This window comes from Pholis gunnellus (genome assembly GCF_910591455.1).
Source record: "Pholis gunnellus genome assembly, chromosome: 19".
Classification (NCBI taxonomy): Eukaryota; Metazoa; Chordata; class Actinopteri; order Perciformes; family Pholidae; genus Pholis; species Pholis gunnellus.
The window spans coordinates 13,998,168-14,010,221 of NC_136546.1; the positions used below are offsets into that span (position 1 = coordinate 13,998,168).

Genomic DNA, 12,054 nt, shown 5'->3' on the forward strand with positions numbered 1-12,054 from the left:
TTTACCTGTAATGCAGTTGTTTCAATGGACTTTCTTCAAGGCAGTTCCTTTCTCTCACTGAACGAAATACATGTCCTCTCACTTCTTCCCGTCCTTTTTATAAGCAGCAAGTTATGGAATCACATGTCTGGTAAATGAATGCATCGGCAGTCAACATCTCATGTGACCTAACAAAAGTGTCTTTCCAAAGGTTGTCTTGTTAAAATGAAGAGAACATGTGCATCTTAGAATTATCATAAACTTGATGGAAAAATATTACTTTTGCTTCATGTTGATGACGCTATGATCTCTGCAAGAACACTCGTGGGTAATCTCAGAAATATAAATAACACAAACGAAGAGCCGTCCAACATAGAAACCTTGAAACCGTGCTGTAAAATGTAAAAGAATATCATTTTAAAGTCACCATTCAGACCGTTCACTTCTTTATTTTGTTAAAATATGTACAAATCAAAATGACACATTACATAGCAATGTTTGTAGCTCTCCTTTGGTTCTGTACAAGGTTACTGTGTGCTAGCCTTTCTACTCACCAAAGCTGTGTTAAGGACACTTCAACTAGCCATCTCAATATGCATTTATTTCAGACATCATTCTCATTCAAACAGTCCATGTCAAAACTATGGAATAACATTGTTCTTTTTTCCTATTTCAACAGGACATAGGGTTGAAACAGAAAGAACACGGACATTAAAGATGAATTATGAAGCTCTACCGTGAGTGGATGCTGTTCCAATCAATGCTAACGTGCAGCGCGTTTACTGTAAAGGGCGCTGTTCTTTCATTTGAGTGTTCCTCCTGTAGAAACAAGTGGAATTTACTTAAGTAGCTTTGTTTTCACGTGAAAAAAGACTAAGATTTGACACAAAATTAAACAAAATCTTGTTTTGACCGCGGTTTGTAGACTGGGTTCCCCAAACTCCTAAAATGGGCAGCAGTGTCGTGTACTGTCACCACGTAATGGAGAAAAGTACCATTTGTCCAATGGCCAAATATGACGAATAATTTCACTCAATTAAAAAAGGGTCAAAATGTTACCAAAAAAAAAAACGCACAATCAACATAAACATCAAACAGCAAACAACAAAACGCCCTGAATTGTTTCTATGTGCTATTTATGCTGGTGAATATAACCACACATCAACGTGAACTCCTCCATATTAGGGCTGCACAGTATTATATCTCCAGAGAACATGATATTGCAACCAGAGATCTTTTTTGAAATAGTTGAAAGAGAGCATCGGCAGAAAACTCCACAGTTCAGTGATCCATTTGTTTGGTGAAAAATGTTGGAAATAATTTCCTTTCCTTTAAATTTCAACAAGAAATCTGTTGTGTCTTCAGTATTCTGAAAGCGGCAGAACTGAGTAACTTTGATATCTGTTTATTTATCGCAAGTAAGATCTTCTTTGCGATATATACAACATGATCACATATTTTCCTCATATGGTGCAGCCCTGCTAAATACGCCCGTGGTCCTGTGACGGCCGTAACGAAGAGAGACAAAGTGGGAAGACGTCCTTCAGATTCCTCCCGTCAGAGGCGAACCGGACCTCCAGAGCGGGCAAAGAGGCTTTCTGAGTCTGTGGGCCCCAGGAAAAAGGTGAGGGCAAATGGGTTTCACTGTCCCTGCATGTCGCCCGTGCCCTGTGCCTGTGCTGCAGTGGTGCTGAGGTACTGCCAGCTGAGAGCGGCGAGCAGCATGGCGGCAGACAGGTACATGGGCGACAGGTGGTGGGTCTTGGAGGGGAGGCTGGACTGTGACAGGGCGGACTTCTCTTTGATTAGAGCCAGGATGTGCAGGGTTTTGTCCCGCGACGGGTCCGTGTGGGAGACCTTCTGTACAATCTGTAGAGCAAGACAGTTTGTGTTAAAGCACTCCAATGTGGCGTGAAATAGGTCATAAAACACACACGAGAACACACCCACCTCCTGGCTGTACTGGGAGATGATGGTCTGCACGGCGCTCATGCTGGTGGCTTCCATCATGAGTGTGACCGCCTGTCCCTTCCTGATCTTCACCACTCCCTGGAACACCATGGGGTTGTTGTAGCATGACGACAGTGTAGCTATTGCCATCACCTGGTCAGGAAAGGTGTAACATTTAGTTAACTTCTGTCCCCTTCATTATTCTTTTTAATCTTGTCTTTTTCATATGCTCTGTAACTATATCATTTCTTAAAATGAAAATTTTTATTTCTCTGCCGTATCTGAATATATTGGAGGATAAAAAGCTAACGGCACGCTAATGGGCTCTTCGATTATTAGGTCATACAAATCAAAATCGATGCATTGTTGGAACTCGGTAAGTAACCCGTTACCTGTGGAATGGCGCAGAAATTGAAGACGCTCTGGTTGCGCAGGCGGGACAGGTAGGCGATGACATCCGGAACGTGTCGCAGCGCATCAGTGACCAGCAAATTGAGACAGGAGAGAGCCAACTCCAGCTTCTCCGGCTGGGCCAAGTCCTCCAGACGACCTGCAAACTGACTCCAAGCCTGCACGGGGACACAAGTTATTAACACATCACATACGGTACATATGTTTTTAAATCAATACGCACATAATGAATAAAAAAGGTGCACCAGGAGTTATATTAAAATACATTTCACGAAGAACAATGGAAATGGAAAAACACAGTAAAGTCTTCAGAAGCACTTTCTCATAACAGGACAAAGGAACACGTTCTTACCTCTTGTGGCCAGAAGGCCCGTCCCTCCTTTGTGTCCTCTAGATAGTCTCGGATGATGTTAGTCTTCTGGAGGAACAGGCCCATGGAGTTGGCCAGCTCGGTGTCGCGCCCCACCTCTGGGTCCTCCAGCTGGGACGCAGAGAACAGCTGAGACAGACCGATACCGACCAGCCCCGCCACGTAATGGCAATACTGCACACAGAGAAGAAGAAAAGGCAACGTGGCGTGGGTTATTATTGTCACAGCATTGTATGTATGACAACATGCTTATGATTAAACACACACAGTTACTGAAATAACCATAGGTGCTAATTAAACATCTATTCAAAATTGTGAGAGATATGGTTTATGTTTTAGTTGGGTTTGTATGAAGTTTTACATAGTGTGTGGTAATGCTTGATCAAACTTAAGCGACCAGAATGACTGAAAATACAATATTAAGACAGAAATAAGCTGCAGAGATGCATGTTAATAACAACATATTTTCCTCCCAGCCAAAGACACCCAATAGTATCTCATTAGTGCTCTAATCTGCCAGTCTGATCCTCTAACGGTACCATAAACAGTGACAGAGATCTGTTTGTGTTGTTAAGTTGTGTATTTGTTATTGCCATTCAAACACATATCCCTGTAGTGTGTCTTAACATCTTTTTGCTGTCATCGTAACACAATTATAAAACCAGGTTGACGTTTACCAGGTCCCACTCCTTCATGGATCCCACTTTCTTTTCCAGGAATTCGGCCATTCCCACTCCCATTTTGTGGCAGATATCGGAGATGACGTCTCTGTATTCCTGAGCGAGGTTTCTGAATTCCAGTGATATCTGGGTGGCAAGTACACATGAAGGTTAGCGGTACGGATTTATAACAGCTATTAATCTGAGTGACAAAGATTTCACTTGAGACATTTCTTCACATGCCATCACACCAACTTAGAAACTCAACTCTGTCATTAACACGGTATATTATTCTGTTATTGAGGAAGAACTAGTCATCAGTAAATTAAGCCAGGAGAGCCTAATATACCTGCCTACTGCACGTCACCGTACCACCATGCAGTGCTACTGACCGTGGGGAAATCAGCCAGAACCTGACGGTCTTTCTCCTGGCTCTCGGTGAAGCGCCACTCATCCTGGTACAGGTAGGTGTGAAAATCATTCAGCATGGGAACCTTCTTGTCCAGAGGGATGGTCATGTCGTCCTCCACTGTGTCCAGCGCTCGCAGCACCAGGTAGAAAATACAGACTGCATGTCTGGATCAGAAACACAGGAGACCGCTTTAAAACACAACAGGAGAAATATCCTTCTGAATGTCTGCATCAAAAGCATTTGTTTTTTTAAGAGTGACATTTTGAAGTCATCATCTATGTAATTTATCAAGCAATAATACCAAACATTTGTTGGTTCCAGATTCTCCAAAGCAATAATTTGTCTGTTTCAAATCACTGTAAATTGAATGTTGGGGGTTTTAACTGTTGGTTAGGCAAAAGTGTGTAATTGCCAGAAATAAAGAAATATTTGTCTCTGGTATTATAGTGGAGATGTCACCACTCATTTACATTTGAATTGTTACTGGTATACCCCTAAAGTGGCTTGGGTCAGCCACGGGTTGCAGTGCATTTTGCTTTATTGAGGCTATATTAGCTATTGATAAGCTATCTTTGTGTTTTGCAACCAGACATTCTCGCGTCTCCACAGGACATGCCAACACTTTGCTGTTGACTCTTTCCTAGAGTAATGCATCCAATCCAAGCATGTCTGAACTGTTCATAGTAAAATAAAATATGTGCAGAAAAGGGAAGCAACCCCAGCCGACGCCCCGGGTTATGCCCTTCACGAAAGAAAACATGTACGCATGCAGACACACCCCCATGCAGCCAGGTTTTACCCACCTCAACTCCCCGTCCAGCGCTTGGATCACAGCTGCAAAACTCCGGCTGGTTTGGTTCAGGTACAGATAGCAGGTCCGCAGACTCTCACTCATGGACTCCTGGTAGGAGAGACAGAGGAAGCCCGTGTGTCGGTAAAAGCCTGCGGGTCGGAGGGCGCTGGAGGGTCGGGCGGCCTCCTGCAGGCCCCGCTCACCTAGCCTCCAGCCCAGCAGGAGGGACCGAGGAGCGGACCCGCCGCCCCGTGGTGCAACCGAGAGAGAGCGCTTGAACAAGGACAGCGAGACCGGACACTTGCAGCAAGCTCCGGCCATGCGAATAACCTGGCAGCACGACCGACCCCGCAGCTATAACACGACTCTGAACATGTCGACGCCACGGCTGGTGGGGAAGTTTGAAACATGTAGGCTAGAGGACACACGAGTTGAGGGGGTCGAGTGAGGTGAAAAAAACGCTGGGGGGGGGGGCGCCTGGGAGAGCTAAATCAAGCGCTCCACTGACCTCAGAACAGGCTCACCTCACTGCGTAGTACAGAGGGTCTCCGCACAGCGTTTGTAGATCTGCTGTTATGATTACGTCGCTCCTCCCACCTCTACCCATAACAACACCAGCTGTGTATTTCATAATCTGCTTCTTCTTCTACTACTTTATCTGCATAACTCAATGTTGTTAACACCTCTAATCACATGTAACCTCTGGTAATATTTAAACATATAAAATGTGTCTTATGTCTACACATGTATTGCACCAGTGCATGCTCTATTCCCAACTACGTCACGCTGCAATCACATGATCAGGACTGAGCCAATAATATGAATGCTGATCATGGTTTCAACTCTCTGCTCATCTTGTCTGTATTTCAAAATAAGAGCGCAGTGTTGCTCAAGGTAACTTCACCCAGCGTTAAAAAATAAATAATCTTCAGACTGCTTTCAAAGAACCAAATTAGCTAGATGGGAATAAACAGGATTATTTCAGTTTGATTAAAGCAGGTCAGATTTGAGAATTACAATTAGAGAGTTTGTTAAACCACATTTGCAGAACAGGACCATGAGGTGAGAGAAGCCATTTGGGGAAGTTGCTACGCATGATATACATGGATCTCAGACTTCACATTAAATTGAGTTAAACTTTTGTCTGGGTCACTTAATAATGCTGCCAACCCTAATAAAGGACTACTAAAGACTCACACCATGATGCAGTCTATGCATCTCTCTCTCTCTCTCTCTCTCTCTCTGGGTCTCTCTCTCTCTCTCTCTCTCTCTCTCTCTCTCTCTCTCTCTCTCTCTCTCTCTCTTTCATTGGTGTTAAAACATTGGGATTATCCGTGAAACATGCGCACAACATCCATCCCCGCCGTTGAACCCTCCAAGCTCATTATGTAACGTAAATCCTTGTGTACATCTGAGCCAACACCGGAGTAAGAGATCTAATTAGATCAACGAGCTGACTCTGTTATCACCATTTAGGTCAATCCATTACAATGCAGCCTGACTTTTAATAGGCCAATGTAAATTTCCGTGTTGCTACAGAATAGCGGTCTGTGGTCTGTTGAAGGGGGATATCATGTGCTACTTGATCCAAGAGGCAAATCTGTAAATGCAACCAGTGTATCCATCTTGCATGTTGCCTTCATACTCATCTGACAAGTTTATTCTCAGTATAAAACGGAGGGTTTACTCACATAATCCATCTTTCGCATGAAGGCTCTGCATCCCCCCATTTTATATTTGAACAGGTTGAATATCTCTTCCGGGTGGCCCAGTGACTTCAGGATGTCCATGTTGCTTCGGGTTTTCAGCTGTTACTCTGACAAACTGATGTGTAAAGCTGGAGAGATGTTCCCCATCAGAGCGATGCGTCGCTGAGATGCAGCAGCGGCAGCAGCACCATGGAGAGACTGAGGGAAGTCGCCAGATCGACTGACGCCGCTGATTGGTTGGCGAGTCATGGGCATAGCGCTCAGTGTCCAATGAGCGAGCAGAGCGTCTGGTGTGATGCCCCGCCTAAGCAGACGGTCAGTGGAGCGCGGCTTCTGATTGGTCCGTCATTCATCCTTAAGGAAACCCATACCTGCTCATTGAAATTACATAATCACGGGACTGAGAGCTACCTGGTAGTTGTGATCACCACTATCTAAATTATGTTTACCTTTCTAAGCTTTATTTTATTCCGTCCATTTGTATCAATACAAATACTTTATTTGTATATATTGTGTTTGTTTGACTGTGCTTTTCATTTCATGTCAATTTGTCTGACTGTGAGGCAAATACATAAAGGTTATTGTCATATTTATTAAATCCTTAACATGAAAGGGTAAAACATTTTTATCCCATGCAGTAACATTTAAATATCTCTGCACCTGAAGTACATGAGAATATGCATCGTTTACATAAGTAACTTTAAAAAATGTGTATTACATATAATGAATTAGAGCCCTACATATACTATGACCATCCACTATACACAAGAAAAAAATCAAATAAGCTACTAAATATATTATATACTATAAAATGCTAAATATTAATTGTACATTAGGATAAAATATTTACAAATAGTGAAGAGACTATGCAGTTGTAATACTTTTTATGAATGAAATACAACTTGATGTATGAATTGCCTGTAAAATATATTTTATTATGAGACTAATGAGGCCTCAGTGGTGTCTTAGCTCATGATAGTTTGCTGGGTTAAGCTCCGCTGCCTCATCGTTATGACCATCAACAAATCAGAAGAGCACATTCAAGCTTAAACGTCAAAGCATGGAAAGGATACCCAGACCTAATATCTCTTTAACTTCTCCCTCTTACTTGCAGTTACACACACATATGCACACATTTGCAGGCACCAATAAAACACTGTCAAGTAAAATATATTGTCATGTGGAATTGTACAATAATACAGCTTGTAGCACACCAACACCCACAGGAGATTGTATATTATACCATCAAAAAAATAAATGAAACTTACTGATGTAATACCTGGCACAAAATAGCCAGGAAGTATGGGGGTCACCTTAAACCAATTGATAAAATTGGACACACACACAATGAGAACCGTGATGCTTTTCTAGATAACCAAACACACTTTCACAACAAATAAGTAGGAAAACACATTTAGCAGACTTTTCACTCGTCATAAGCACAGGTGCAACTAATGACATTAGCGATGGCTCTAAGTGCCCCGATAAGCCGTGATATGTGACAACAAGACAGCATGCACAATATACTGTAGAGCCCTGGCATGGTGCTTTACAGCTAATTGGCACTGGGACACTTGAATAGAGCCAAATCTTTGTTCATTTGTTGCACCTGTGATTTTCCTCTTCCTGTGACAAGTGAAAAGTCTCCTGTGAAAAAGGATTAGACCAACACATTGTGTCCACGACAATCAACAGAGGACATATGGAATCAGTGTGAAATTAATTTACCTGGAACACAACTTCATTCTATTACTTATTGTGAGAAATGTACGGTAAAGTGAGAAAATAAATATTTTAGTGAACATCCTGTATTGGGCCTCAAAGGGATACTAAGAGAAAGCTGCAGCTCTGTGTGTGAAGGCTTTATTGGCATCAAAGATCCAAGACTGGATTAGTAATCTCTCTCTCTCTCTCTCTCTCTCTCTCTCTCTCTCTCTCTCTTGGGTAAGCCAATGAAAGGCAAAGTAGTTTGGGGTCATGACTTTGCCATAATAGGGGAAAAAAAAGATGTTTAGCAACGTTCACCATCTTAGTTTAGTGTGTTAGTATGCTAACATTTGATAATTAAAACTAAACACAAAGTGCAGCTGAGGCTGATGGGAATGCCATTAGTTTGGCAGGTATTTGCTCATAAACCAGATCTTCTAACAAATTGTAATGTTGATGATGGTGTGAGACGACCAGTCAGGAAATCCCCAAAGTGACTACAAATCATCTTGACGGGGACATAAACGTCTGCAGCCAATTTTATGTCAATTCCTCAAACAGTAGTTGAGGTATTTCACTCAATGGACAACTTCTTAGTGATGCAAGATACAAAAAGTCAGAGGAATACCAAAGTCAGTAGGATTCGTTCTCTGGGCACCATGAAGGCCATGATACAATTTCCTGGCAGTCCATCCAATATTTATTGAGACATTTTAAGTAGAATAAGTGAATACCCTTTATTGTAGCATTTCAGATCTGAAACAAACCATGTCCCGATGAGCTACTCTGTCAGAACCCAAAAACAGAGTAACACCCAGATCCTGTTAAACGTGTTACTCTGCATGACTTTGTAGCATCAGTGTCCTCATATATATGTGCATGTTATTGCCTTGAAGCAACACTGTCTGTGCATGATTTCCTCCATCAGCTGACAACATTTCTCAGAAGCCACATGAAAGCACAAAGGAGAACGATCACAGTTTGCTGTGTTGTTAGACGCAGATAGGCATCAAACCTCCACGGTTGTTGTTTTGATCCGTTCAAAGTGGTTTTAATATATCACCAGATGTCATTTTGTCTCACTCAACCATAACTTTTGCTGTGTGCCTTTTGTGTTTCAATCCATTGGGTAATGTTGGACAGATACTATTTTTTACTCCAGTTTGATTATTGCACTCATACGTCACAGATCAGATAGATAGTAGAAGTCAGTGTGAAAACAAACAAACTCCTTTTAAACATAAAGAATGAAGCGTGTTTATTAAAATGATAACACACACATCGTTTAGATAATAGACTGACTCTTTCAGTTATGTGAGCCAAGGACTAATACTGCAATTAAATCTAAATAGGTTTCGCTCAAGCGCACACGGTTATGGACCGCAGCCAACCTCCAAAACAGTATTTGTGTCACGTTACAGCTTCCATGAATGCACCTGACCCATAAAATGAACCAGAAGAATGTCATACATTGTCATTCGTCTTCTACTTTTTTCACTTTGTAAGGCAAAACTAAAATCTCCTCGGGAATCTTCTGTGAAATTGGTAATCTGGCGGGGAAAAAAAAATAGCTCTGGGGATACCGCAAGACGGTTGATGACACACACACACAAGCTTGGCAGAAAGAGGCAATGCATCAACAGTGTGTGTAGATTGATGATATCTACATGGCCGTGAGCATTGCCAAGAGGAGGAGCTCAGTGCTGAAAGTCACAAATCTCTCAAGCAGCTCCAGGTAAATGTGTTGGAAGTGCAACCCATCAGCTGTCGCTTGTCACACTTTGTTCGTCAGAGCTGTTTATCTTGTAATCAGGGGACCAGTGAGCTCTGCCACATGTACTCGACTGACCCTACAAGAGACAAGAGGAGATACATTTCAATTTAACTGGATTCCTGAAGAAGTCTGTGCTTCCCATGTGAGTAAACTCAGTTCTTACTTTGCCAAAAAAACATCTACTGTATGACCTGAAAGAGAGGTGACGAGACTTTTCCTTGCATCCTCATAGTGTCTGACTTTTTTTTGCTGAAGGCATTGCATAAGCTCTTAAATTATTTTATTCTTTTAGCGAAACCATCAACTAATGTTGTCCGCAAATGGTTCATATGTGGAGTGAAACTGATGTCTTAAGCGACATGTTTCAACAGGAAAGTCGAGGTTTATCTTTGCACCTGGGTTGATTTAGGACAGCGGGTATTTCAGGTGACACATTTTTTATGTCCTCTTAGTCATGCTGCAAAAGCGTCAGAGTAACAGTGTTACAGTATGTCAGATCATATGCTTCACACATCATTATATTGCCATTTTTTCACAGTATATATATATATATATTTCAACCATATGCACATTTTACAAGCCAGTGTGTGGGATTTAGGGGGATTTATTGGCAGAAGTAGAATATAACATTAACTTTGTTTTCATTCGTGTATAATCACCTGTATCTTATAATGGGTCCTTCCTATCTACATAGGGAGCAGGTCCTCTTCACATAGTCCACCATGTTTCATGGTTTTACATTACCTGCAGGCCACTGTGGTTCTCTGACAGGAATGAATAGGGAGTGGAGAGCGGAGGGGTATTTAGTTGAAATGTAACCTCACCTCTATACGCCGCGAAATCCCACACGTTGCTCTTTTATGGATATGAGAGTGTTTCTATCCTCTCATCTAACTGCAAGAAAGCAATTAAGGCCAAATTGTTATCAATTGTCTACTTGGACTTTGTGCTTGGAAATTTCAAAAAAATATTCAAAAATGACACCAGTGTTTTTGTGGTATTCGCCCAAACTTCAGGACGAGCTGCGCACCTGAAGCCTGTGTGAATGGAGGGACAAAAGCGCGGGAGCTTCTTTGAGCTGATGTCAGCCTGGGCTGACACACAATACTCTGTCAAGAAAGTATTGAAACATCTCAAGTCCAGACAAGCCAACGATGACATTTCACCCAACGAGTCTGTCAACAAGAAGTTTTTGGAGTTTCACCGTGACATCACCGAGGAATGCGGTGCAGAAGATAAACAGCATTCATGGGCCGTTATTGAGAAACAAGAAGAGATTGTCATGTATGGACCGTATTATCCTAATTACAACAATGGAGAACACAGCGAGGACATCATCATCAAACAAACGCAGGAACTTCTAGAGTCAGAGTCCGTCTCAGAGGAATGGAAGGTGTATGTTTTCACCATGAACAGCCCGTGTTTGGCTAGAAACACGAATGCATGCATGCTGAACCTGGTCCAGAAAGCTCTGGAGTGGTGGAGCGTGTATGGAGTAAAGACTCATATTGGTTATTTGAAATGCTGGGGATTCAAAGGAACTAAAGAAAATCTGTTCAAGGATATTAACTACAGCCAAGTGGACTGTATGGATCAGAGTGAGGACCACAAGAGCTACGTTAAAGCAGCTGAGAAGACTGAAATAAATCCTTTGTGTGAAATTGTGTTTACCGCTGTGAAACACCTCCTGAGATCTGTGAGTTTTGCTTTGCTAAACACCGTACAGGGGCAGGACTGGAAGAGTTACTTTAAAGATCTGCACAGTATATTTGAAAGCTCACCAGAAGAGGAGAAAAAAATCTGCACACAGGAGGCAAACACTGTGATCGAGGCTGCACAAGTTCTGCTTTCAGAAAGAAGTGAAAGTTTTGAGGAATATTTAGAAAGAGGATGTGCATTTGCACTTGATTATGCTTTTAGCTCACAATTACCTGACGCCATCCAGGATCAAATAAGGCTCAGGTTTCAACACTGCTGGAAGGAGATGTTGCAGGGCAAATATGCTGAGCTCATCAGGGAGAAGCTGACTGAAGACTTCAATCGATGTACCGTCCAGCTTTTCCTCAGAGATATTGCAAAGTTCACAAAAGAATACTTAGAAATTGGAAGGATACAGTTTTCAGAAGAAGCTCCACAAGTTGTCTGATAACCATCCTCTTCGCAAAGATGATGAAGAAGCCAAAACTATACAGTATATATATATATATATTACACACGTTATATGCATTTGAAGTGGAGTGAATGACACCAAACTTTTATATCATACATACCATTTGCATCATGCTTTGTC

General features: G+C 42.0%; 1 protein-coding gene across 2 annotated transcripts; it reads right to left on the bottom strand.

The window, feature by feature from the left end:
• Positions 1-420: 420 nt before the first annotated feature.
• fdft1 (farnesyl-diphosphate farnesyltransferase 1) lies at positions 421-6,369 on the bottom strand. Of its 2 annotated transcripts, XM_079179891.1 has the most exons (8): positions 6,266-6,369; positions 4,585-4,682; positions 3,762-3,945; positions 3,388-3,516; positions 2,693-2,884; positions 2,322-2,498; positions 1,930-2,082; positions 421-1,848 (listed from the first exon to the last, which is right to left on the bottom strand). In XM_079179891.1, the coding sequence occupies exons 1-8, from the start codon at positions 6,362-6,364 to the stop codon at positions 1,621-1,623; spliced, it is 1,260 nt and encodes a 419-aa protein (XP_079036017.1). In that variant the 5' UTR covers positions 6,365-6,369; the 3' UTR covers positions 421-1,620. The 2 variants fall into 2 exon arrangements, with proteins under 2 accessions (XP_079036017.1, XP_079036016.1); XM_079179890.1 differs by lacking the exon at positions 6,266-6,369 and having other exon boundaries at positions 4,585-5,018.
• Positions 6,370-12,054: the final 5,685 nt, after the last annotated feature.

What these genes read in the sequence shown, in the direction of transcription:
- fdft1 (XM_079179890.1), bottom strand. Translation starts at nt 4,895, where the DNA reads ATGGCCGGAGCTTGCTGCAAGTGTCCGGTCTCGCTGTCCTTGTTCAAG. An exon ending in CCATGAAGGAGTGGGACCTG is followed by an intron (nt 2,885 to 3,387) that starts GTAAACGTCAAC and finishes CTCTGTGTGCAG; the next exon opens with TATTGCCATTACGTGGCGGG. An exon ending in ATTTCTGCGCCATTCCACAG is followed by an intron (nt 2,083 to 2,321) that starts GTAACGGGTTAC and finishes TTTCCTGACCAG; the next exon opens with GTGATGGCAATAGCTACACT.